This window comes from Onychostoma macrolepis, chromosome 25, assembly GCF_012432095.1.
Source record: "Onychostoma macrolepis isolate SWU-2019 chromosome 25, ASM1243209v1, whole genome shotgun sequence".
Lineage (NCBI taxonomy): Eukaryota > Metazoa > Chordata > Actinopteri > Cypriniformes > Cyprinidae > Onychostoma > Onychostoma macrolepis.
In genome coordinates this window covers 3811653-3835114 of record NC_081179.1, presented here as the reverse complement: position 1 = coordinate 3835114, position 23462 = coordinate 3811653, and the positions used below count along the sequence as shown (strand labels likewise).

The window sequence follows — 23462 nt, the reverse complement described above, 5'->3', positions numbered from 1 at the left end:
CATTTATTACACTTGCCAATAGATACTAGGCTATAAAATATATTCTGCCTTATTCTGTGATAAAAATGGGGGGAAATGTAGTATATAGGCTAAACAAATCATAAAATTGTCATTAGGAAAATACAGGAAAAATATTATAAATTATTGCTTATTGTCCAGCTGTGTATTTGATTTCTCAGCCAATTAAAAGCAAGAGGTAGCCTAATAATTAATAATAATAATAATAATAATAATGATCGTTATAAAACCTGTCAATTATACAAAAAGTTATTATATTAGACATTTCTGTCCCCTCACTTCTGTCAAAATCAAAAAAATTGTTTGTTTCAAATAGAGATCACAATTCTCCCACAATTCTGAACAGACAACTAAACAAAATAACATGCAATTTACTAGAGGTTCTGACAAAATGTCAGTTGCTGCAGTTAATTATTTATTGCAAAATCTGCACCTCCTCTGTGGATAATATTATTTTTATAATGATCCTTACTCAAGCAGCAGAAGTTAAGTGACAGTGTGCAAATATTACTGGCCCATTTTGGAGTGAACTAAAATTGCAAGACTAGTTTTACATGTCACTGTTTATGACACAGGTCGTTCATCCTTTGCAGGGCCGTTTAAAAAAAATAAAAAATTGGGGCATGAATTAAGAGTATACCCGCTTCTCTAGGCACCACTACACCACTGGTCTTTGCTATCTTTGCTTGCTGATGGAACAGGCTTCATTCTTGAGAGGGCGTCTCGAATATCAATCAATACCAGCAAGAGCTTTTAACGGACCAGTGGACCCCAATCTACTGCTAGAACTCCTACGCGTCTGTGACAGTTATTTGTTTGTAAAGCAGATGTTTTTAAGTAAAACTTGAACATTTAATGCATGATTAGAAGATTTATTTACTTTGATAATATATTTAATATATAAAGTTTCCCAAGTGCTTGATTGCAAGTATTGTCCAAAGGCGCCAGAAATAGTTCCCCGCGCTTAGTGTGAATCACTGCGCTTCACAGTGAGTGGAGCCTAATGAAGAAGTAGCGCCGGTCAGTTTTTCAGTCAGCTGTCAAACACGCTGCAGGAATTACAGCGGCACAAACACACACGGATCTTCACTTTAAACACTATGTGATTGGGTTTTTTACTACATTTCTGGAAATTTCGCAGATTTAAATGCGCCTGGAGCTCAGGAGGAGGTAAACGCATTTTTATACGGTTTAATTGATGTCAGATACTGTATAGAAATGCTTGAGGTGACACATTTACCACCTCAAATAAGTAAAACTTTTATTAGTTGCAAAGTAAACAACGTTTAAAAGTTATTTTTATGTTGCCTTAATCGTGTACATGACATAACGTTAAGGATTTACTCATTAGAAGGTGAAATAGAAACTAAAACGTTGTTGGTTGTGAAAGTACCCGGGCTTCCAGCTCAGGATCAGCTTTCACATTTATTAAACTGTTTTAAAGACACGACGTGATTAACAAACTTAAACAAAAACAACTTTGTTCGATGTTTTATGCGGTTTTTGGCGAGTTTTAAGTTCAGATCTCGTGAGTGACAGTCATGCTAATCGGCTAACGCGTCGCTTTGATTTGTAACTTTTACTTTAATAAAGTATTTTACAAACTGAATTCTTGTAAACATGTGTTTCAGACGAAGGGGAAGTGGTAAAATGTGTGTATATGCATGAGCTAGTAAGCGTGTTTTCTTTTCTGCTTACTGTCAAATGTGTAAAAAAACAAGTAAAGAAAATAAAAGTTCCCAAATAGATTATATGTCACTCTGCAACTGGGTTTTTGTTGTGTATCTGGTTAATTTAGGCATTGTTTTATATTATGTAGTTGATACAACAATGCAGTTGCATATATATATATATATATATTGTCATTTAGTGTGGAATAGTGGCAGAAAATCACTAAAACAAACAGAGGAGGAAAGTGGTAGTCATGCTTTTTCAATTGGATTTCCCTGGAATCATATGACACTGAGTAGGGCTGTGTCTCAAAACCTAGTGAGCTCACTGTGCTGCCTACTGAGGGCGTATTTTTGGGAATCATCAGCCTCAGAATGCGCCTGTAGGCATGTCGCATAGCCAAGTTAAGGTTGCTTTGTGCCTGCTCAGAATACAGTGTAAAGATGCAATATAGCATAAAAGCCCGACTAAATTATGCCGGCTCAGACCCACCTCAGCCCTTAATATCTCAGCCCTTAAAAAGTACTGTATAAAGATAAATGCATATATGCCTCCTCTAAGCAGCAGTAAACAGTCTGTGTAAAGACACCTAAATGCCTCTTCAGAAGCGCTTCTGTGCCACCTTTGCAGTGTAAATTGTGACCCTGGACCACAAAACCAGTCTTAAGTCGCTGTGGTATATTTGTAGCAATAGTCAAACATACACTGTATGGGTCAAAATTATCGATTTTTATGCCAAAAATCATTAGGACATTAAGTAAAGATCATGTTCCATAAAGATATTTTGTAAATTTCCTACCGTAAATATATCAAAACTTCATTTTTGATTAGTAATATGCATTGCTAAGAACTTCATTTGGACAACTTTAAAAGCGATTTTCTCAATATTTAGATTTTTTTGCACCCTCAGATTCCAGATTTTCAAATAGTTGTATCTCAATTTCAGAAAATTGACCCTTATGACTGGTTTTGTTGTCTCGGGGCACAATTTGGCGCATGATGACCAGAGGTGTTGCTGATTGGGCACTTGAATAATTAGGCTACTTGAGTGTTTGTGTACCTCGTTACAATTTACTGAATGTTAGCATATATATATATATATTTTTTTTTTGATTGGTTGCTTGTCCAAGTATGCCATGTATGTGTATTTTGCCTAAAGCTGCTGTTAGGAATGTATTTATGATACACCTAAATGCTTTTTGGTTTGACAAACATGCTGCATGCACTAATGATTCCCACTAAAAAAACCCTCAGTACTCTTGTTTCCTCTCAGACTGTTGCAGGATGATTCCTGTGGTTCCTGTGGAGTCCTGCACGCATGTCCTGGCAGAGTTTGACTGTCTGGACCCCCTCCTTTCCGCCCTGCGACTGGACTCGGGACGAATCAAAGTAAATCACACATTTACCTACTGAACTGACTATAGTGAAACAGTCAAAGTTTTGATTTTAACGGCTTATATGGCATCTGATATTCAAACTGACCTGAATCGTGGTTGGTGCTGTTTACTTTTCAGCAAGCGTCATAAAACATGTTTTAGTTTCTGTTCTGTTTATTTGATTTTCTGCAATAAGAATTATTTTAAAGTGCCCCTATTATGTGTAATGAAAGGTTCATATTTTGGTTTTGGGAGTCCCCAACAACAGGTTGACATGCATGCAAGGTCAGAAAACACTTTCATTGTCTTATCCACCTTATTCTTCAACGCGGAAGTAAGCCGTTTTCTGTGAATGTTCGAGACTTCTGGTTCATATGCCGACTTGGGATTCGTTTTTAAAAACTCGTTTCAATGATTCAGAGTCGACTCTTTCTTTTGAGAGACAATAACTTTATACACGGTGCGCTTTCAGATTTAAAACTTTGCAGGATGTTTTCATTCACAGAGCTGTGTTACACACTGCATGAAAGCTCATTTTCAAAAATCCATAAAAGGGGCACTTTAATTATGGAGAGTAAGTTGATGAATGTTACAACCTGTTCGGGTCATCTTTCTGCCCAAAACCAAAAGGAAAAAAATCTCAAAATATGTTTAGCATAAAGAAAATTACCATTACCATTTTTTTGCATTGCAACATTGCAGTATTAGCTTAAATTACTGAAATATAATGATAATAAAATGATCCTTTTAAAGAAATTAAGTATTTTTTTTAATTCAACATAAAAGTGGTACAACAAAAATGTATCAATTTAATATATAAAATGTTATAACTGATATAAGAATACTAATTGAAATTGTACATATAATTAATTTTATTTGCATTTCAGTAATTAGAAATTTTTGTTGCATTACATTAAAGACAAATTTTAATTGTCATGAAAATTATCTTCATAGCCGCTCTCTTTAAGCAGAATTATTTTTATTTTATATTAATATTTATATTATTTATGTTCTTTTTTTTCTTGTTCTTGGCATATTTTGTGAGTTTCTCTCTAATATCCTTCTATCTCTGTTTGTGTATCTCACAGTGCACATGTGTCTCCGTGTCCAGGAAGTGGTTGGCTCTGGGCACGTCTGCCGGAGGGCTTCATCTCATTCAGAGAGACGGCTGGAAGCAGAAACTCATTCTCACACATAAAGTACACACAACTAAATAATTTCACAAGTTCCCCTTTAACACAGTTAGTGATTGAGTTGTTGCACAGAACTAGTGTCGAAATACTGTTGTCCAGCGTTATCAACTAGATATCATTGTATTTGCATTAGTGCTGCATGATTAATCAAAGTAAAACCAGGAACTGCAATATGACTTAGTGTGATTATCAAATTGCAAAGGCTGCGATTTAATTAAATAAATATATGAGTGAACAGTGTGTTCATTTACACGTGAGCAGCTCATGATCCAGGGTTTTCAGCATCTCATAGGGGCTTGGTTCACAGTAAATGCTGCTCCACACAAACTCAAAACAAAAAAAAAGAAAAGTTTTCCATCAAAATAAAAGTTTAATGGTTTAAAGTTGGAAAATAAAGAAATTAAATATAAATATTAGTATTGTAGTTGTAATGTGAAACAAAATTGTTATTGTTGCATTATTCGTAAATATTCTTTTTTTTTTTTTTACAGTGAAATATTCTTCTTCTTATTATTTGATTTTTAATTGTTTTTATTTAATAATAATAAACATTATTATTGTTTACACTTTATTTTACGGTGTCCTTGTTACAGTGTAATTATACATTTAAGTAATGAGTACATTTAAACATCATTACTCCAGTCTTCAGTGTCACGTGATTCTTCAGAAATCATTCTAATAGTCTGATTTGCTGCTCAAGAAACATTTCTTATTATTATCAGTGTTTGAAACGGTTGTTGTTCTTCATATTTTATGTGGAAACTGCGATAAATTTTCTTGAGGATTCTTTGAATGGAAAGTTCAAAAGAAGAGCATTTATTCAAAATAATACATTTATTTATACATTTGAGTACTGAGTAATATTAATTAACTACATGTACTTACTGTATGGTTAGGATTAGGGTTACATGCATGTAACTATGCATAATTTATTGTTATTATAACAGTAAATACATGTAACGTGTAACAAGGACACCGTAAATTAAAGTGTTACCTTATTATTAATGTTATTTATTTATTTTTATTCTTATTTTTTCATGCAGCCCTAATTTGTGTTTACACTTTGTGCAATCTGCAACAGTATATGCATGACGTATTTGCTTTTTCCTGTGTTTATAAATAGTTATTGATCACACCAGCACACAGGATAGTGCTAAGGCATCAACTTACACTTGCGTCCGGGCTCAGACTGCATCATTCTCCGCTCTGACCCATGAAACATGTTTTTACAAGCTAGAAAGTGTGTGCACAGGCAACAGTGAAAATAGGGAAACTTTATTGTCTTCGGATGCTCTTGAAAAAATGGTAGAGATTAATAATAACAGCCATAACAAAAAATAATTTTCTAGTTCTGCTTTTTTTTATTTTTAGGAAGGCTCAGTCACGCAGGTCTCATGCTGCCCCCATGATGAAGACTTTATCGCTGTAGCAACGAGGTATTCATAATCATATTCATGTTTATATGCGCTCCTGGTGTTTTTGGTTGCCAGTCTGGACTCTTTTGATGTGTGTGTCCCTCAGTCAGGGTTTGGTGGTGGTGTGGGAGCTGCATTTAGAGCGGCGTGGCCGTCCTGAGCGCGCCGCTGTGTCCTGGGAGCACCGCGGACAGACGGTAACATCTCTGTGCTGGGACACCGCAGCCCTCCGAGTGTTTGCCGGAGATGTGGGAGGGAAAGTGTCCTGCATCCGGGCTGGGTCATCTAAACTCGGGAAGGTATAAGAAAACTTAAAAGTTTTGTGCATGTCAGTCTGGCCATACACTACTGTTCAAAGTTTGGGGTCTGTAAGAAAGAAGTCTCTTCTGCTCATCAAGGCTGCATTTATTTGATCAAAAATACAGTAAAAATAGTAATATTGTGAAATGTTATTACAATTCAAAATAACTGTTTTGTATTTGCATAAATTTTAAAATGTAATTTATTCCTGTGATGCAAAGCTGAATTTTCAGCATCATTCCTCCAGTCTTCAGTGTCACGTGATCCTTCAGAAATCATTCTAAGATGCTGATTCACTGCTCAAGAAACATTTCTGATTATTATCAGTGTTTGAAACGGTTGTTCTTCTTCATATTTTATGTGGAAACCGCAATACATTTTTTTTTCAGGATTCTTTGAATGGAAAGTTCAAAAGAAGAGCATTTATTCAAAATAGAGATCTTTTGTAACATTATGAATGTCTTTACTGTTGCATTTGATCAATTTAATGCATCTTTGCTGAATAAAAACATTCATTTCTTTAAAAAAAAATTAAAATCTTACTGACCTCAAAGTTTTGAACAGTTTAATGCATTTTATTTAAATGATAACCAGTGATTTTAATCTATGCTTGTGTGTTTCTGTCTGTGTTTGTTGTGGTTTGGCGTCCAAACAGGGCTCTGCGTTTGTGATCTTCCCAATTCAGACCATCACCACAGTGGATTCACGTGTCGTTCAGCTGGGCTACTCGGACGGACACCTGGTGGTCTCGTCTCTCAGCCGCTGCTACCTGTGTGACACAGAGAGGTGTGTGTGTGTGTGTGTGTGTTTGCAGGAGACATGGGATGTCCCACAACTATACCAACAATTAGTTAAATAAAGGAAAAGTACTCACTAGAGACATTTTAAATCCAAATGTACCATTTCATTTGAATTAGGCTCTTTATTTGATTAAAATATTATGTCAGACATTGCTATCACATTATCTCCAATGTTCTCAGACCATAACGTAGATTAAAATGCATATTAATCGTAAGAAAACTAAATGAAAATCCACTCTGTTCCACTCTCAGGGAGAAGTTCTGGCGTGTGGGTAACAAAGAGCGAGATGGAGAGTTTGGGGCATGTTTTCTCCTGCAGGGTCCGGCGGGTCAGCGGGGTCAGGCGCTGTTGTACTGCGCCCGGCCCGGCTCCCGCATATGGGAGGCCAGTTTCAGTGGAGAGGTCCTGAGCACACACCAGTTTAAACAGCTGCTGGCCTGCCCACCGCTGCCCCTCGTCTCTTACAAGTGAGTGTTTGTGTGTTTAACACTAACTTGTGACCTCATTAGTGTTTGTTGTTCTGCCTCTTAGTTTTGTATCTCCATACTTTTCTCTCTATATATTTGTTGTGTATTTTTGTTTTCAGGAATGAGCCACATTTCAACCCTGCACAGACGAGTCCACAGTCTCTGGCTTTCCCAAGACTCCTCCAGTTTGGGTAACCACTCCCTATACTATAATAACACAAGACCTTTAGCAAAGACACAATATTTCATACCTGCTATTATGACTATGATGATAACGTCTCGGGTTAGAAAGGTTTTTGGGTTAATATTTAACTTGTGAATTGTGTGTGTGTTTCTTAGTGATCAAAACCTGCTCACCTGGACGGATTCGGCCATCTACATCTTCACCCCTCACAGCGGTCAGGTTCTGCTATGGACAGAGGTCAAAGGTGAGAGGTCATTGTTTAACCTATATGAGGTTTTAACAAAATATATTTACTCAAAAAATTAGATAGATATTAAATACATATTTAAAACAATAATACATTTATATATATATATATATATAAATGTCTTAATGTTTTAACATATGTATTTAATAGCTATTTAAAATGTATAATATTTTATATAAAGCTATTTTAATATTTTATCTATATATAAAGTATAAAAATAACTTTGTAAAATTAAAATACATTTTACATATTTAAAAATATGTATTATATGATATTACAGCTCTTTATGGATCTTTATCTGCCTTCCTAAAAATATTGAATATAAAATTAGTATAATTTCATAATAATGTAATAATAATATAAAAATAAACATAATTAACTTAAAACATATGAATATATTTTAAATATATGTTTAAAAACAGTAACATTTATTATTTTTTATAAAGTTTATTTAAAAAAAAAAACTTATGATGTTTTTTATTGTATGACCTGATTTATAGCTTTTGGATCTGTATCTGTCGTCTTCTCTCAATAGATGTAGTGGAGATTTCAGTTTTCCGTAATGAGCTATTTTGTCTGTATGGTGATGGACGTTTGTCTCACCTGTCCCTGATGTCACCTGAGCGATGTGTGGAGCGTCTGATGAAGAGGGAGAACTGGATGCTCGCCACCACCGTCTGTTGCATGTTTCAGCATGTCATTATTACATCCAGGGTACACATACAAGCACGAACACATTTAGTATGCATACTGTTTCGCATACTATTTTAAAAGGAGGCAGTATGTGCTGTGCAGTATGCATTCAATATTACATTAGTGCTCCATTCCGAATAAAGTCTGACTCTTTTGTTTTTCCTCCTTAGGCCAGGAAGTCCCTCCCCATTGATCGGTTAGAGCAACTTAAGGCTCAGCTAAACTCCGCCTCCCAGCAGCAGCTGATTGGTCAGCTGGAGGAAGTGATCAGCAAACTGGAGCCACTGGACTCCGCCTGCAGCAGCCGCAGGAGCAGTATTTCCTCACACGTGAGTCCAAAAACACACAGGCATATGTAAAGATGCACGTTTTTGAAATGAAAATGACTCTTTCTGTTGTGCGCAGGAGAGCTTCAACGTTCTGGACTGCGGCATCTACCGCGTCATCAGCCGAAGAGGCAGCCAATCAGACGATGACGCCAACTCCCTCGCCAACCAATCGATGCTTGAGGAGGAGCGGCTGAAGGAGTTCGGTTTCACTGAGGAGGAGCAGGTGGAGAATGGTGAGACTGAGAGAGAAAACAAAAGATCGATTTCGGGCCTAAAAGCGAGTTAGCAGATTACGGCTCTCTCAGTGGGAATTATTTGTCCTGATGCAGGAAGTACTCCACTCACATTTCATTATTGATCAGAAAGTATGAAAGCTTGTTTATGCCATGGGATAAAAAATTTAAATAAAAACAGGCAATTGCAGCTGTTTATCTCACAGTTTTTCTCAGAATTGCAAGATTGAAACTCAAAATTGCAATATATAAACTTGCAATTCTGACTTTTTTTCAGAATTGTTCATTTGCAAACTCATAATTGACCCTTTGCAAAGAGTTACTGTTGTTATGTTCGACAAGCCATGCCGCTCTCACTCAGTGAAAATATATTGCGGAGCAAAGAGCAAACTGACAACATGCCGACAGGTTACTTTTGGTATGAAACAAGGTCTCGGCTTTCAAATTTTGTTCTTTTTTTAAGAACTTCAGACAATAAATAATGTTTTGTGGTTCTTTAATATGCCACGACAAATCGCTGTAGCGGCTCAGTTCAAACGGCACGTGAACCGATCATCTCTTCCTCTTTACTGGTTATAGCATGAAATAAACATGAATGAACATCAGAAGATATCTTGTTTCTACCATGGAAAGACATCAATACACACCTTTTTTTTTTTTGTTAACTTTTTATTTAATTTTCTTCTGGAAACAGTAGTAAAAAACAAAAAGCAACCCACCCCCTGGTAGACTTAAAAAAATTAATTAATTAAAATAAATAAATTTTTACAAAGATTTTAGAAAAGATGACACAGCATTAAAAGCTGATTGCCATAAATTTACAGTTTCTACATTAGTTCCATGTATACGAGAAGTTGAGAGTTCCATCGAGATAATGTCCAACAAATACACCGTCCAGGTTCATTTGTTCATTGTTTTTGCTGCTGTGAGAGCAGCTAACAGTAAACATCTTTGTTGGACGGACAAGGTGAAGTTATTCATGGAAAAAATGGCGCGAAGTTAGACATATCTCAGTACCCAACAAATATGATAGATCCTGTGAGAGCTGAGTCCAAAAAGGTGAGAGAGAGGGGCACTACCAAAAAAAAATGTGCCTAAAACTCCTTGGGAGTTACACTTAGAAGATGACAGATTCATATAAAAACGTTTCATTGGAGTCAATGAAACCCTATGCAGCAATTTCCAATGAATCATTTGGTGATTAGGGTTTTTAGAAGACAATTTAAACATACCTGATCCGAAAATAAAACTTGCACATCCTCATAAAGATCCTTAGCCCAAACAGTTGTAATAGATAAAGGTTTGAATGCTGAAGAAGAAAGAGATATGCTGAGAGTTCCCAGGCACCCCATACGCCCGTATAGGGCCGATCTAATGCGCAAATACATAAAGAAGGAGGTGCCTGGCAGATTATATTGAGTTTTGAGATTCTGGAAGGATTTTAAACCACTATCATCATAGATATCTCCCAGAATGTGTCCATTATGAGTGCATTGCGGACAATGAAATGGAGTACTGCCTGACAAAATGTTATTATTGTGGAAAATAGGCGATTGCCTGTGCCATATTGTAACTAGTTGTGAATGTCTTTCAACATCCCTCCATGTGGAGAGGAGGTGGGGTACAATGGGACCAAACCGAGATTTACACTGCCTAAGCAGAACCCCCGAAAAAACAAGATGCTTCAATTTATACGGATAAAAATACACACCATTTTTCAAGTTCAAGTCCACCAATGTTAATCTACTCTCCCGTCTGGTTTGTTTGTCAGACAAATTGGTTGGTCAGCTCACCTGTCAGTCAAACTCCCAGTGAAGGGTTAATTGTGAGATCAAAAGTTGCAATTACTTACTCCTTTTTTTTTATTTTTATCTCATGGCAAAAACAGAGATTTTCTTCAACACACAAAAATATTTAGCACATAACGCTACACAGATACTGTAGTGACCCATTTTACTAATTTGACATATTTCGGAGTGAATGAGGATATTAAACAAGGAAAACAAATGTAAACAGGGACTTAATTTTATTTACGTGAAAAAATGAAGGATTAGTAAATGAGAGAGCCATTTTATAGGCATATAACACACAACAGATGAATCGTGGACAATAAGACCAGGGATGTGTATTAAGGTAGCAAATTATGTTTAATTCCAGTTTTAATTCTCACATTCATGCCGAAAGCAAAAATTCTGCACAATGCAACAAGCTCACCACCAATCAGAACGTAACTGATAATTAATAAACAATTTGAATGTTCAGTATGCTGATAAATGAGATTTCACTGCTTGCAGAGCTGTCGACCAAAATAAAAACCAAACAAATAATGCAGTTTGCAGCTGGTTATGACAAAAAATATAGTTTAGAATTTTTAATATTGTGAATTTAAAAAAAAATAATTGTATAGTTTTATAGTAGTAATTGTATGTCAGTGTGTTGTATGTCAAATATTGTGCAATAAAATACACTAAAAACATCAATGAGCAGTAGTTTAATCATTTATCTGGTGTTTTCAACGTTTTAAGATTCTTCTTTTTTTCTGATCATTATTATCTGCTTTATTCTGTGCTTTTGCTTAGTTATCACACATCTTCTGACTTTATTCTCTCTGTCTTTCCAATCATCTCTCTATTATTTCATCTCCTCCTTTTGCTGTCCTGAAGACTCTCAGTCTGTGCGTGGAGAGGGCGACAGGTCAGACATCAGCTTGCAGTTTCTGCCGCTGCCTTTCCGCTCAAAACCCCCACGAGTCGCCCTGCAGGCTGTTCGAGACAGGTACACACACACACACACTTACACAGCTGTCCCCTGTAATAATTTCACTTCCTCTTAAATTTCACACCAGACCCGGTCTGCTTTGCTCTGATTGGCTGGATCAAAAGGAAGTAAAATTCCACTGAAGAGTCAAACTTGTATTAATACTCATTAAAATGCAGCTGCTGATACCAGGTTATTTTTAAAACTGCAACTTCCTGTTTTGTCGTAGTGTCACATACTGCTTTGTCTCATTGTCTCATTTTATGCTGATGCCTGTGATTGGTAAGGTTACACGTTGTTTCTGCTCTTTGTTTTCTTTATGCAAAATCAGCAGCATTTTATTTCCTTATATTTCGGGCAATCATTGCTGATGTTGATGACTATCTCAGTTTTTTGTGTCTGTGAATGTGTGTACGTCAGTGTCTCGAGCTTTGTGAAAAAGACCACCGAGAAGATCAACACGCTTCAGATGAACGCAGACCTGTGGCCTCGGCCTGACCTCAGGGAAGGGGTTCAAGGGGAGGTCACGGCTACAGTGACCCCTCTTCCAGAAGAAGTTGAGCATGAGTGAGTCTGTTTGACCTTCTGAATCCCTATTGTGGTTTTCTGACTGCGGCTATTGGTGTTTTGTATATTGACCTTGTTTTTATTGTGGTTTTTGATTGTCTCTCTGTAAGATTGAACGCTGAGCAGTCCAGCTCGGAGTCTGAGCTGCAGGAGCTGAGGGCCGCCACAAAGAAAGCCATGTGAGTTTAGAGGAAGATGTTCAGTCAAGTTGAATTATAAGCTATTGAATGTTTGCATGTGATACATTAATTAGAAAATCATAAAATTATATGGAAATTTTGGTCAAAAGCTGGGTTTTTTTTTTTTTTGAGAGAGAGAGAGAGAGATAAATTAATAGTTTTTATTCAGAAAAGATGCATAAAATTGGATTAAAAGTGACAAAGACTTTTATAGTGTTAGAAAAGAATGCTGTTCTTTTTAACTTTGTTCATTGATTGAATCTATCATGGTTTCCACAAAAATATGAAGCAGCACAAACTGTTTTAAACATAGATAGCATTAATAAATGTTTCTTAAACAGCAAATCAGTATATTAGACTGATTTCTGAAGCATCATGTGACACTGAAGACTTGAGTAATGATGCTAATAAATTCAGCTTCGCATCACAGAAATAAATGACATTTTACAATATATTACAAGAGAAAAACATTTTTTTGAATTGCGATAATATTTCACAATATATACTGTTTGTACTCTATGCAGAATTGGTGAGCATAAAACATTTCAAAATCTTGCCAACCCCAAACTTTTGAACTGTAATTTAGTCATATCAATAATCAATTTTTCAACCTCAAGTTTCTAGGTTAAAATACATTAATGCAAAAGAGAAATTATGTATTTTATATGCACAAGTTTTTCACAGCTGTTTAGCCATTTGCTGTTCATTTTAATAGCCTTCAGTGTGACAAATGAGTTTTTTAAAGTACGTATAATTATATTTAGTCTCTCAATTAATGTTAAGTCATACAATATGTGTATAATAATGACAATGAATATTTTCCAAGTTCTTTCAAGTTGTTTTAGATGAAATATAGCCATAGTCACACTGTATGAAATTAGTTTACAACCCAATCACTGTAGTTGCTTTTCCTGTGCACTGGACTGTTATTAGAGTTTGATATTTGTTCCTCTGCAGCTCTCAGATCCAGGACCCCATGGTTTTACTGGACCCTGTCTGTCTAAGTGATGTACTTCGAGAGTGGGCTCCTGTTCTGGAGAGGGTCCTGGGTCCGGAGGATCACACCAGACATACAGAAATAACAACTCAAGAGGAGAAGACTCTGGAGGAGGAAGAGCTTGTTTCATCAATGTCCTGCTGTGTCGTGGTTCAGCCAGATATCTACTCTGATAACCTGGATGAATCTGCCACCCTTACTGAAGAAGAGGACCTTGGAGAGAGCACCCCTTGTTCCACCGCCCCAGTCAGAGCACTGTTCCCACCTCTGGCGAATCATGTCGAACTAATACAGCTGTTTTCCCCCAAACCTCTGCCCCCTGACCTCCAGGCTGACCTCTCGCAGCTGGCCTGTCTTTATCTGGAGATGGGCTGTCCCGGTAGAGGAGGCATCGAAAGCGTGTGTGTGTTCCTGAGGAGGTACTTCTTCCTGTTGGACCAGGAGAGAGTGAGGAAGATGTGTATGCTGCGGTACAGAGAGCACCGCGAGGTGATGAAGGCGTATATTGCTGGCATGCTGGGTACGTTTTTTTAACATAAATGTGTATTAACTGTAATAATTGGTGCATTTAAATGGGAAGTTTGTATTTACGAGTTGGCAAGTCATAATTGCAACTCTGGTTGGAGCAGGTTGTTATAGTTAACTAAAACTAAAAGTGAAACTAAAAAGTAAAATTAAAAAAAAAAAAAACATAACTTTTAGTTAATTATAAAATACACATAATTATTTCAGCTAGTTGTCAATGCAACATTTCTCATTTTAATTTAACTTGTACTAAAATACAACTAAAATAAGATTAATAAACTATAATATGTGACCCTGGACCACAAAACCAGTCTTAAGTGTCAATTTTTCAAAATTGAGATTTATACATTATCTGAAAGCTACAATAAGAATAAATAAGCTTTCCGTTGATGTATGGTTTGTTAGGATCGGACAATATTTGGCCGAAATACAACTATTTGAAAATCTGGAATCTGAGGGTGCAAAAAAATCTAAATATTGAGAAAATTGCCTTTAAAGTTGTACAAATGAAGTTCCTAGCAATGCATATTACTGATCAAAAATTAAGTTTTGATATATTTATGGTAAGAAATTTACAAAATATCTTCATGGAACATGATCTTTACTTAATATCCTAATGATTTTTGGCATAAAAGAAAAATGGATAATTTTGACCCATAGACTGTATTTTTGGCTATTGCTACAAATATACCCCAGCGACTTAAGACTGGTTTTGTGCTCCAGGGTCACATATATATATATATATATATATATATATATATATATATATATATGTATATATATATATATATATATATATATATATATATATATGTATGTATATATATATGTATATATATATGTGTAGGCGTATTTAAAAAAACAAAACAACAACAATAAAAATTATAAAAACACAATAAAATGACTAAAACTGTAATTAAAATTAAAATAAAAACTGATAATAGCATAGAACTATAATAGCATCTCAGTGATACTAAAGTAAGTCAGAGTCAGTTTTTCATAAAAATCAACAGGTTTTTTTTTTAAATCTACAAATCGATAACTAAAGAATTAGCTTCGGATGTGTTTTTGCTTTATGTTTTTATTCAGTTCCTGAAGGTGCTGTAAATTGAATCGTTAGATATTCTATCATAATTGTACAGTACTATGATATTTTGTTCACGCAACTGGATTTATTGTTAAATGAAAAAAATTATAATTTTAACATCCAGTTTTGCACTTGTATTTATGACTTTGTGATAACATTCATGCGGGTTCAACTCATTAATACAATATTTCCAACATGACTTAAATGTACCAAATTAATCATTGCATAGCCCTGCATTATATTCGCTGAATTAAATCCAATACTTTTTTCTTATTAATTTTGGGCTGCAATTAAACATATGTAAAATGTTTAAAAACTGTACGTGACAGAAATATATTATTGATATTTTTGAATTCAGCATCATCAAATTAGCTAATTTTAGTCCTCTTTTGCAAATCAGCAGATTTTTAATTTTTTTCAAGATTCAGGGCTGATTTATTGCAGTTCTGTTGATATTGATTCTCCTAATCTTCTGCGGCGTGTTGTAGAGTTCACTCAGGCCAGTAAGGTGGTGGAGGTGATTCAGAAGGGCGATCTGCTGAAGTCTCTGCGCAGTCTGAGAGAACTTCAGCCCTGGAACATACCTCTGTTACTCTCACACCTGTACAGGTGAGTTTACTTCACACGTGCGTAGTATCTATATGTAATGTCAATATGGCCACCTGCAGACCTAAATATGTCATTTATATTGAATGTAATGCTTTTTTTTCTCTACAGACTCTATGATAAACACGGAGAGGTGGCTGTTCGTGCCTACCCGCAGTTCTATCCCACAATCCTCCCCTCTGACGTCATGGTCATGGCTTTACCCAGCCACTTCCTGCCTTATCTGGACAATCTGGTCCAATCACGAGCCGAGCAGCAGCGGTACGGCTGCGTTTCATTATATAGTGTTTTATTATGTTTGTTTATCATAGTTGTAAAGCTTATAAATGAGCCATTCATACCCTGTGATGTTGTATTCTTGTTTTTGAATATCAAATAAACTATTTTTGTCATCTGCCAGGTTGTCTTTCTTGGGCTCTCTTCTCCAGCCAGAAACTCTGCGACAGGATTGGCTGAAACTGGCGCTATCCCATGATGCCCCACAAAAGGATGACACACTCACTGCTGACGGACAGCCCAGGTACACAAAACAATTTATACGCAACTAGATTCCTCGGCAAGCAACATGCTGTCAAACGATTAATCGCATCTAAAATAAAAGTTTTTGTTTACATAATATATGTTTGTGCTGTGTATATTTATTATGTGTATATATAAATACAATCACATGTATGTGTATATTTAAGAAAAATAAGGTATGTTTATATATTAAATATATTTATATAGAAGAATATAAATGTATATGCATGTAAAAATTTCCTAAATATATACTGTATGTGTGTGTAATATATGTATATGTACTGTGTGTACTCTGTACCATTTAAATAAATTGTTTATATAATAATTTATCTAAATAATATATATATATATATATATATATATATATATATATATATTTATTTATTTATTTATATAATGTCGCCTATGCTTTAGGTGGCACTCTCATTTCTTCAGCTGGGGTTATGGGCGTCTACTGTTTCTGCTGATTCGTCTGCCTGCTGATCTGGCCTCCAAACAGAAGATGCTGGAGATGTGCAGAACTCATGGGTGAGTGTAGAATTAGAATATGGATAGAATTCAATCAGAATGGGTAGTTGTATAAACTGTGACTGTGTTATTTGTCTCTCAGGTATTGGATGGGTTACCTGTACCTGTGCAGAGAGCTGCAGCGGCGGCCCGAGGCTTTCAGTGCCATCTGCAGACTGGACGACATGACACTACTAGAGGAGGATGATGGTACAACAAACACAGATGCTCAAAACTGTCAATGCAAAGTCACTTAATTAGTTTATTTTAACCAAAAACCTGGTTGTCTGACTGACACTTAAAGACACTGTGGAGTTATTCTATGTCTGTAATACCTCTCTCTTTGTCTTTCTGCAGGTATTGTACCTCAGTCTCTGGATGAGTGGGTGTTGCTTCTCCAGCTCTCCCAGCAAATCATTTCAAGCAATGAAGCCCCGCCCACTTCAGCCCTGCCCAGCAGCCCCAATGGATCCTGTTCAGATGTCACTAACGGCACAAGCGATAGTTCTCCCGACCTATCAGACAGTTCGACTGACTGGAGCATTTGCATCAGCCCGGAGAACATCATCCTGCGTCTGGTGCGGGTCTTCGGGCCGGACCAGGCCCTGACGGCCCTTCAGGAGCGTGGGATACAGGTGGATCTCAGTTCACGCTCCACGCTGGTCTGCGATCTGCTTCGTATGGCTGAGAAGCGGCAAAGGTGAGAACATAGAAAATAATAGTGGGCTTTTCAGAAAGCAGTACACTAGTATTCATTGCCAAACTTACTGTTTTTAAAAATTTAAGTGTATACTACAATAAGTATATACTATAGGTATATAATAAAAATATATATATACTGCACTAATAGATGACTCTTACTATTTCTGAAATAGAGAAGTATAGTAGTATGCTAAGTTTTTTGAAAATTGCATTCTGCAGTCTACAGTATATACTGCACAGTATGAAAATATTCTATTTCAATCTTAATTGTTTTTGGAAAATACCAAGCAATTTATATTAAATAGCAGACAGAATGGTAGTATTCCATTACTCGGTAATGCTCACAACACCCTATTTTGGGTAAAAATAGGAAAAATAATACTTTTCTCTAAAGAAACAGGACAATAAAAATATATACTGCACAGCATGCTAATATTCTATTCCAAACATATTAGTTAATTTAGCATACTAACATATGACTCTTACCATTTCTGAAATAGAAAGAGAAGTGTAGTAGTATGCTAAGTTTTTGAAAATTACTTGGCAGTCTACAGTATATACTGCACAGTATGCTAATATTCTATTTCAATCTAAATGTTTTTGGAAAATACTAAGCAGTTTATATTAAATGGCAGGCAGAATGGTAGTATTCCATTACGAACATATTAGCTGAATTTGGAATGGCATGCTATTATTACTGCATAATATTTTTATCATATAAAATTATAAATAGTATAGTAGTATGAGTAGTATAGTAGAATGCTATTTTGAATTTAAACATTGTTTTTGAAAAATAGTAGTCCATCCCGAACATATTGGCTGAATGAGTGGTATAATAGCATGCTATTTCAGATTTAGACATTATTTTTTAGAAAATAGTAGGTAGTGAACTGTATGTAGCAAGCAGAATTATAGTATTCCATTACAGACATTTCAAATTTGTAAAACATTAGGCAGTCTACAGTATAAACTGCCCAGTACGCTAGTATTACATAAAAAAAATAGTATGCTGTGTACAGTATCTACTGCCCAGAATGCTAGTGTTCCATTCTGAACATTTGTTGAATTCGTAATAACATACTAGCATACAAGTCTTACAATTTCTGATTTATAAAGATACGGAAGAAATAGTAAGCATAGTATGGTAGTATGCTATTTTGAGTTTAAACATTATTTTGCGGAAAGTAGTAGATAGTGTGTACAGTATATAGCAAGTAGAATGGTAGTACTCCATTATGGACATGTTTAAAAATTAGTAGTCAGTCTACACTATATAATGCACAATATGCTAATATTCCATTCTGAACATATTGGTTGTATTCAGAATAGCTTACTAGCGTAAGACACTTACTTTTTCTCCCACATAAATGTGTTATGCTATTTTAAATTTAGACATTGTTTGTTTTGGAAAATAGTACACAGTATACATTGTATAGCAAGTAACACGCTAGTATTCCATTACAAACATATTGTTTTAAGATGGAAAATAGTAGGCAGTATATACTGCGCAGTAAGCTAATATTCCAATCCAAACATACTGGGTGAATTCAGGATAGCATACTAACTAACATACTGCTCCTTACTATTTCTCACTACTACTCCTCCATATAATAATATAGTACAAATCGTAGGAGTAGTATGAATTATATGATATTTTGAATGTAGACATTGATTTTTGGAAAATAGTATGCAGGGTACAGTATATACTGCGCAGTGTACTTGTATTCCATTCTAAATGTAGGTAATGTTTAACAATTTCTGTACTCATGCATTCATTCTTCTGTTTTCTCTCTGATGTTTTAGAGCACTGATTCAGACCATGTTGGAGCGCTGTGACCGGTTTCTGTGGTCTCAGCACGCTTAAGACCTCTTATGTCCACATGATCTCCACATATGCCTCCAGGACCCAGCGCTGCTCTCAGTATGGACACACTACAGCCCGCCTTCTGTAGTTTAGGTCATGTTTATTTAAAACAGCTGCTCTGGGATCAGCTGCCTTGCTGAAGATAATGTGGCAGATCAGCTGATTTCAAATTGTGATGCATTCCAGTCAATCTAACGCAGATTCCAATTCATAGTTTTTTCGCACCAGCACTATGACTGTATTGTGCCGTAAATGGTGAAAGCACTGCGTGGGCATCACATGACTTGGTCTAAACTGTTCTTCAGTATTTTGTCTCCTGTCTCCTATTTAGCTATTTAATAAGGTGCTGACACAGTATTAACAAAGGGCTTTTTTAAGTCATTCATAAATCCATTTGCACATAAATTATCCTATTGAATTGAATGCAACAATTTATGTAAGAATGCATCTAGCTACACTTACTCGTTTATTAATGAGGCCCAATGTGTTTTCATGTGATTTTAGGACTATGTAGAATAAAGAGTATATTCCTTAAATATAAATATATATATATATATATATATATATATATATATATATATATATATATATATATATATATATATATATATATATATATATATACCTTGTCAAACAAGGCTGTGTTCTTTTAACAGAGATAACTATAAATAATTGTGAACTAAAAGAGTTTTTGTAACTAATGCCATGTGGCTCAGCTGGTTTAACAGACTGCTCTTAATGAAAAGCACAATAAATATGAGTATCATGTTCATTTATAACCGCGTCGAAAGTGTTGTTCCTTTGAACACATGACTGAGAGAATCTCTCTTCATCGCTCTTCATGCAAACTAACATAATTTGAATGCATGGAAAGACTACTTGGCAATGAATTTGTGAGGGTTTTATTAAGCTCATTATTTTTGCACTGGCACTAGATTTGAATTGTAAATGGATGTGCTGCGCTACACGAACACGTTTACATCTTGTGCCGGCTTGACACTGGTTTCCTCTGTAGGTCCGTGAGGCACGTGCTCCCATCAGACGTGTGAAGCTATCCACACTCGTCCCGAGTGAGAACAACAGCCTTTTAAAGTCATCGAGCTGGAATCCCCGAAGTTCTCCTCACTTTCCAATTTCTCTTATCAGACTTTCAGAACTGTGTGTTTTTCTCTGTTGCTCCGCTGACCTCTTTTCCAGGTGTGTCTTCTATCAGATCGTCCCTGTGCCAGCAGAAGTGTCATCCGCAGGTGGGCAGAAAAAGACGGATTACGGGAAACATTGACAATAATCTCCTGACACTAAATGTTAAAGGTCACCTAAAAAGGAAAATTTGCTTAAAATGTATTCACTCTGAGGCCACTTGAGATGAGTTTGTTTCTTTATCAGAAATGATTTGGAAATATTTAGCATTGTATCTCTTGCTCAGCAATGGATGCTCTGCAGTGAATGGGTGCCGTCAGAATGAGAGTCCAAACAGCTGATAAAAGCATCTCAATAATTCAAAAGTAATCCACAGTAAGACTCCAGTCCATCAGTTTATGTCTTGAGAAATGAAAAACTGCATGTTTGTAGGAAACAAATCCATCAAGGCATTTTAATTTTAAAACATCATATATTTATATATGGTACTGAAGTATACTTTATAGATCTAGTTAGTATTGTTCTGCGTAGGGAAAAAATAGAACTTTAGAAATTTGTAGCTTCTTGATTTCTATATAGTACAACAGTCAGTTACATACAGGTTCACAGTAAGACATCTGAATTCCATTATTGTCAACTGATTGAAATATTTGATGGTGTTTTTCAGTGTATTTGGGATCTAGTTTCATCCAGGAAGCTTTACGCAGAGCCAGAGAGCTGACAGACGCCGCGTGCACTAGTAGTAATATCCAATACTGTACGTCACTTTAATGATTTATTGTAGCATTGTTTGACAGGTTGTAATATGTCAAATGATTTATGGCTATATGACTCCTCTGTCACCCTGACTGCCATGACAGTAGTGTGTGTAAATCAAAAGATCAAAACAGATGTTAGATCTGACATTTAATGGATTTATGATGTTTTTATGGAGTTCCTTCCTGGCCTGCAGCTAACGGTCAGCCTGGAGGTGTTGGGTTCTTCCTGATTGTGGATAAATGGCTGAGCAGTGGGTGTGTATTGACACCTTAAGAGGTTTGTTTGATTTGTATGTTATATGTTAATGCCTAGTCACCAATTTGTTCCTACCGGCTTGTCTACATCCGCTTCTGAATAAGGAAGGTTGTCAGGACGACTACCAAGAGGTGTAAAATACTTGAGTAATTTTACTTGATTACTTGAGTATTATTTTGGGGGATTTGTACTTTATTCAAGTACAATTTAAACTGACTACTTGTACTTTTACTTGATTACATTTCTGAAGAAAAACAGTACTTTTTATTCCATACAATTTTATTTCATCTTGAAAAGTACATTACATTTTTATTTTATCTTATGCACATTAAATATGGTAAACGGAAGCTCAAACGGAAGCCTGATCAATGTTTTCACGCATCAAGCACACATTTCTACTTCGGTTATGACTTTAATCAGGTAAATGTCTGGCTTCAAAAGTTCAGGAAGCATGTTGAGGTAGCAAAGTTGCGTTTTCCCAAAAAATGTTTATTCATTATTCGTTCTGTTTTGATAGCGCCGTTAGCTGTGTAATATATTAGCTGAATGCACAAGATTGAGTGCAAATAAAATCAGTGATGAGAATTTAAAAACAATTCATATTTTTGTGGGAATATTTGTTTTAATTAAATAAAAATCTCCAAAAGTGTTTAAATAAACAATGTTTGTTAAATTAAATGTAATTCATGTTTAGTGATGTTCTTACCAGGTGGATAAGTTGAATTTATAATATGTCATTATATGACAAATTGAGTAGGAATTAGGACTGTCAATGATTTTTTTTTAAAAATCTTAATAATTACATGATTTGCTCATTAATTAATCTAATTAGTCACAAATAATTATCAATATTTGCTGAGAAAAAACTCTAAATGCCCGAAATAAACAATTAAAAGTTTAATTATCCTGTCAGACCGTGACGTTGAATAGACAACACAAAAAAGTGGTCTTTCAAAATGTTAATGTTGTATGTTTTAATTCTATGACTCTCCTCATTAATTTAACACATTATTGTATTCTGTCTGCAAAATGTTTCTAGCCTCTGCATCACATCTTGCTCTTCAAAGGGGTAGTTCACCCAAAAATGAAAATTCTCATCATTTACTGACCCTCGTGTCGTCCCAGATGTTTATGACTTTCTTTCTTAAGGTGAACACAAGCAAAGATTTTTAGTCTGTATAATGCAAGGGGACAGAACCACTTCAGAAACCACACAAAGTGAACATGACTGTCAAGTTTAAAATATTAGTGTCCTTCTTACATATGCCTATAATTTCACTTAAGACACTGTTTCATTATCAGGAGCTGCATGAGTTAGTCATATTCACTTTGTGTAGTTTTTGAAGTGTCATTTTGGGACGTCCTATACACGTGATTTTTTTTTTCTAAAACTCTTAGTTTGTGTTCATCTGATAAATGAAAGTCATAAGGAATGGCATGAGGGTGGAAAGGATGGAGTTTCCTTTTAATCCCTTTCCCTGTATTTATTTTAGTTTTTCCAGCTGTGCTGTATTTTAATTGCTGTTGTTTCAGTAGATATGTGTGTTGGACCTGTGCCATTGCAATTTGTTTCGTTTTCTCCCTTTAACCAAACTTCTGAATGTCTGTCAGAAAATAAAGTACTTCTACTAATACTTGAGTATAATTTAAAGTTGTACTTTTTTTTTTACTTTTACTCAAGCATGTTTTTGTACTTTTAATTGAGTAAAATTTTCACTAAGTATCTGTACTTTCAAATTTTTGAGTACTTTTACACCTCTGCGTCCAGGTTGGGGATAAAAGAAAGGTGTCGTGTCTGAGGGTAGTTCTTTGTTTTGGGGGATGGAAGACATCCAAACACGTGTCTAATGTCAAACCCCTAAACGGTTCAGTTCTGCTTGATCTGTATCATAGCTGTTGATATGTTGATAGCTAAGACATCACTGTTTTGATTGTATGAAAACTGAAACATAGAATTAAAGAATCCACCAAGACCGTATTTCTATATGCGTCTGAAAAAGGTGCTATGTCCGAGCATGTTTTCTTTATCATCTCAATGTGTGTATGCTAACACCTCTGTAGGATCAGATTC

At 35.5% G+C, this 23462-nt stretch overlaps 1 protein-coding gene across 3 annotated transcripts; it reads left to right on the top strand.

Moving 5' to 3' along the window:
• The first annotated feature begins 1031 nt into the window (after positions 1 to 1031).
• hps5 (HPS5 biogenesis of lysosomal organelles complex 2 subunit 2) lies at positions 1032 to 23117 on the top strand. Of its 3 annotated transcripts, XR_009269408.1 has the most exons (25): positions 1032 to 1188; positions 2963 to 3078; positions 4154 to 4264; positions 5630 to 5694; positions 5780 to 5972; positions 6629 to 6759; positions 7026 to 7241; positions 7361 to 7432; positions 7581 to 7669; positions 8208 to 8386; positions 8536 to 8694; positions 8771 to 8927; positions 11591 to 11702; positions 12105 to 12251; positions 12362 to 12430; positions 13388 to 13947; positions 15528 to 15648; positions 15757 to 15906; positions 16046 to 16165; positions 16579 to 16692; positions 16775 to 16881; positions 17029 to 17371; positions 19177 to 19294; positions 20253 to 20484; positions 21045 to 23113. XR_009269408.1 is itself a non-coding variant. In XM_058767660.1 (23 exons), exons 2-23 carry the CDS (start codon positions 2974 to 2976, stop codon positions 19235 to 19237), a joined length of 3381 nt encoding a protein of 1126 aa, XP_058623643.1. In that variant the 5' UTR covers positions 1160 to 1188; positions 2963 to 2973; the 3' UTR covers positions 19238 to 19792. The 3 variants fall into 3 exon arrangements, 1 of the variants encoding a protein (XP_058623643.1); XR_009269407.1 differs by having other exon boundaries at positions 20253 to 23117; XM_058767660.1 differs by lacking the exons at positions 20253 to 20484; positions 21045 to 23113 and having other exon boundaries at positions 1160 to 1188; positions 19177 to 19792.
• The last annotated feature ends 345 nt before the right edge of the window (positions 23118 to 23462 follow it).

Bases quoted from the DNA above. Each gene is read 5' to 3' on its own strand.
- hps5 (XM_058767660.1), top strand. From the start codon at position 2,974: ATGATTCCTGTGGTTCCTGTGGAGTCCTGCACGCATGTCCTGGCAGAG. The intron at 5,973-6,628 runs GTATAAGAAAAC...GCGTCCAAACAG, and splicing joins GGTCATCTAAACTCGGGAAG to GGCTCTGCGTTTGTGATCTT. The intron at 15,907-16,045 runs GTACGGCTGCGT...GTCATCTGCCAG, and splicing joins TCACGAGCCGAGCAGCAGCG to GTTGTCTTTCTTGGGCTCTC.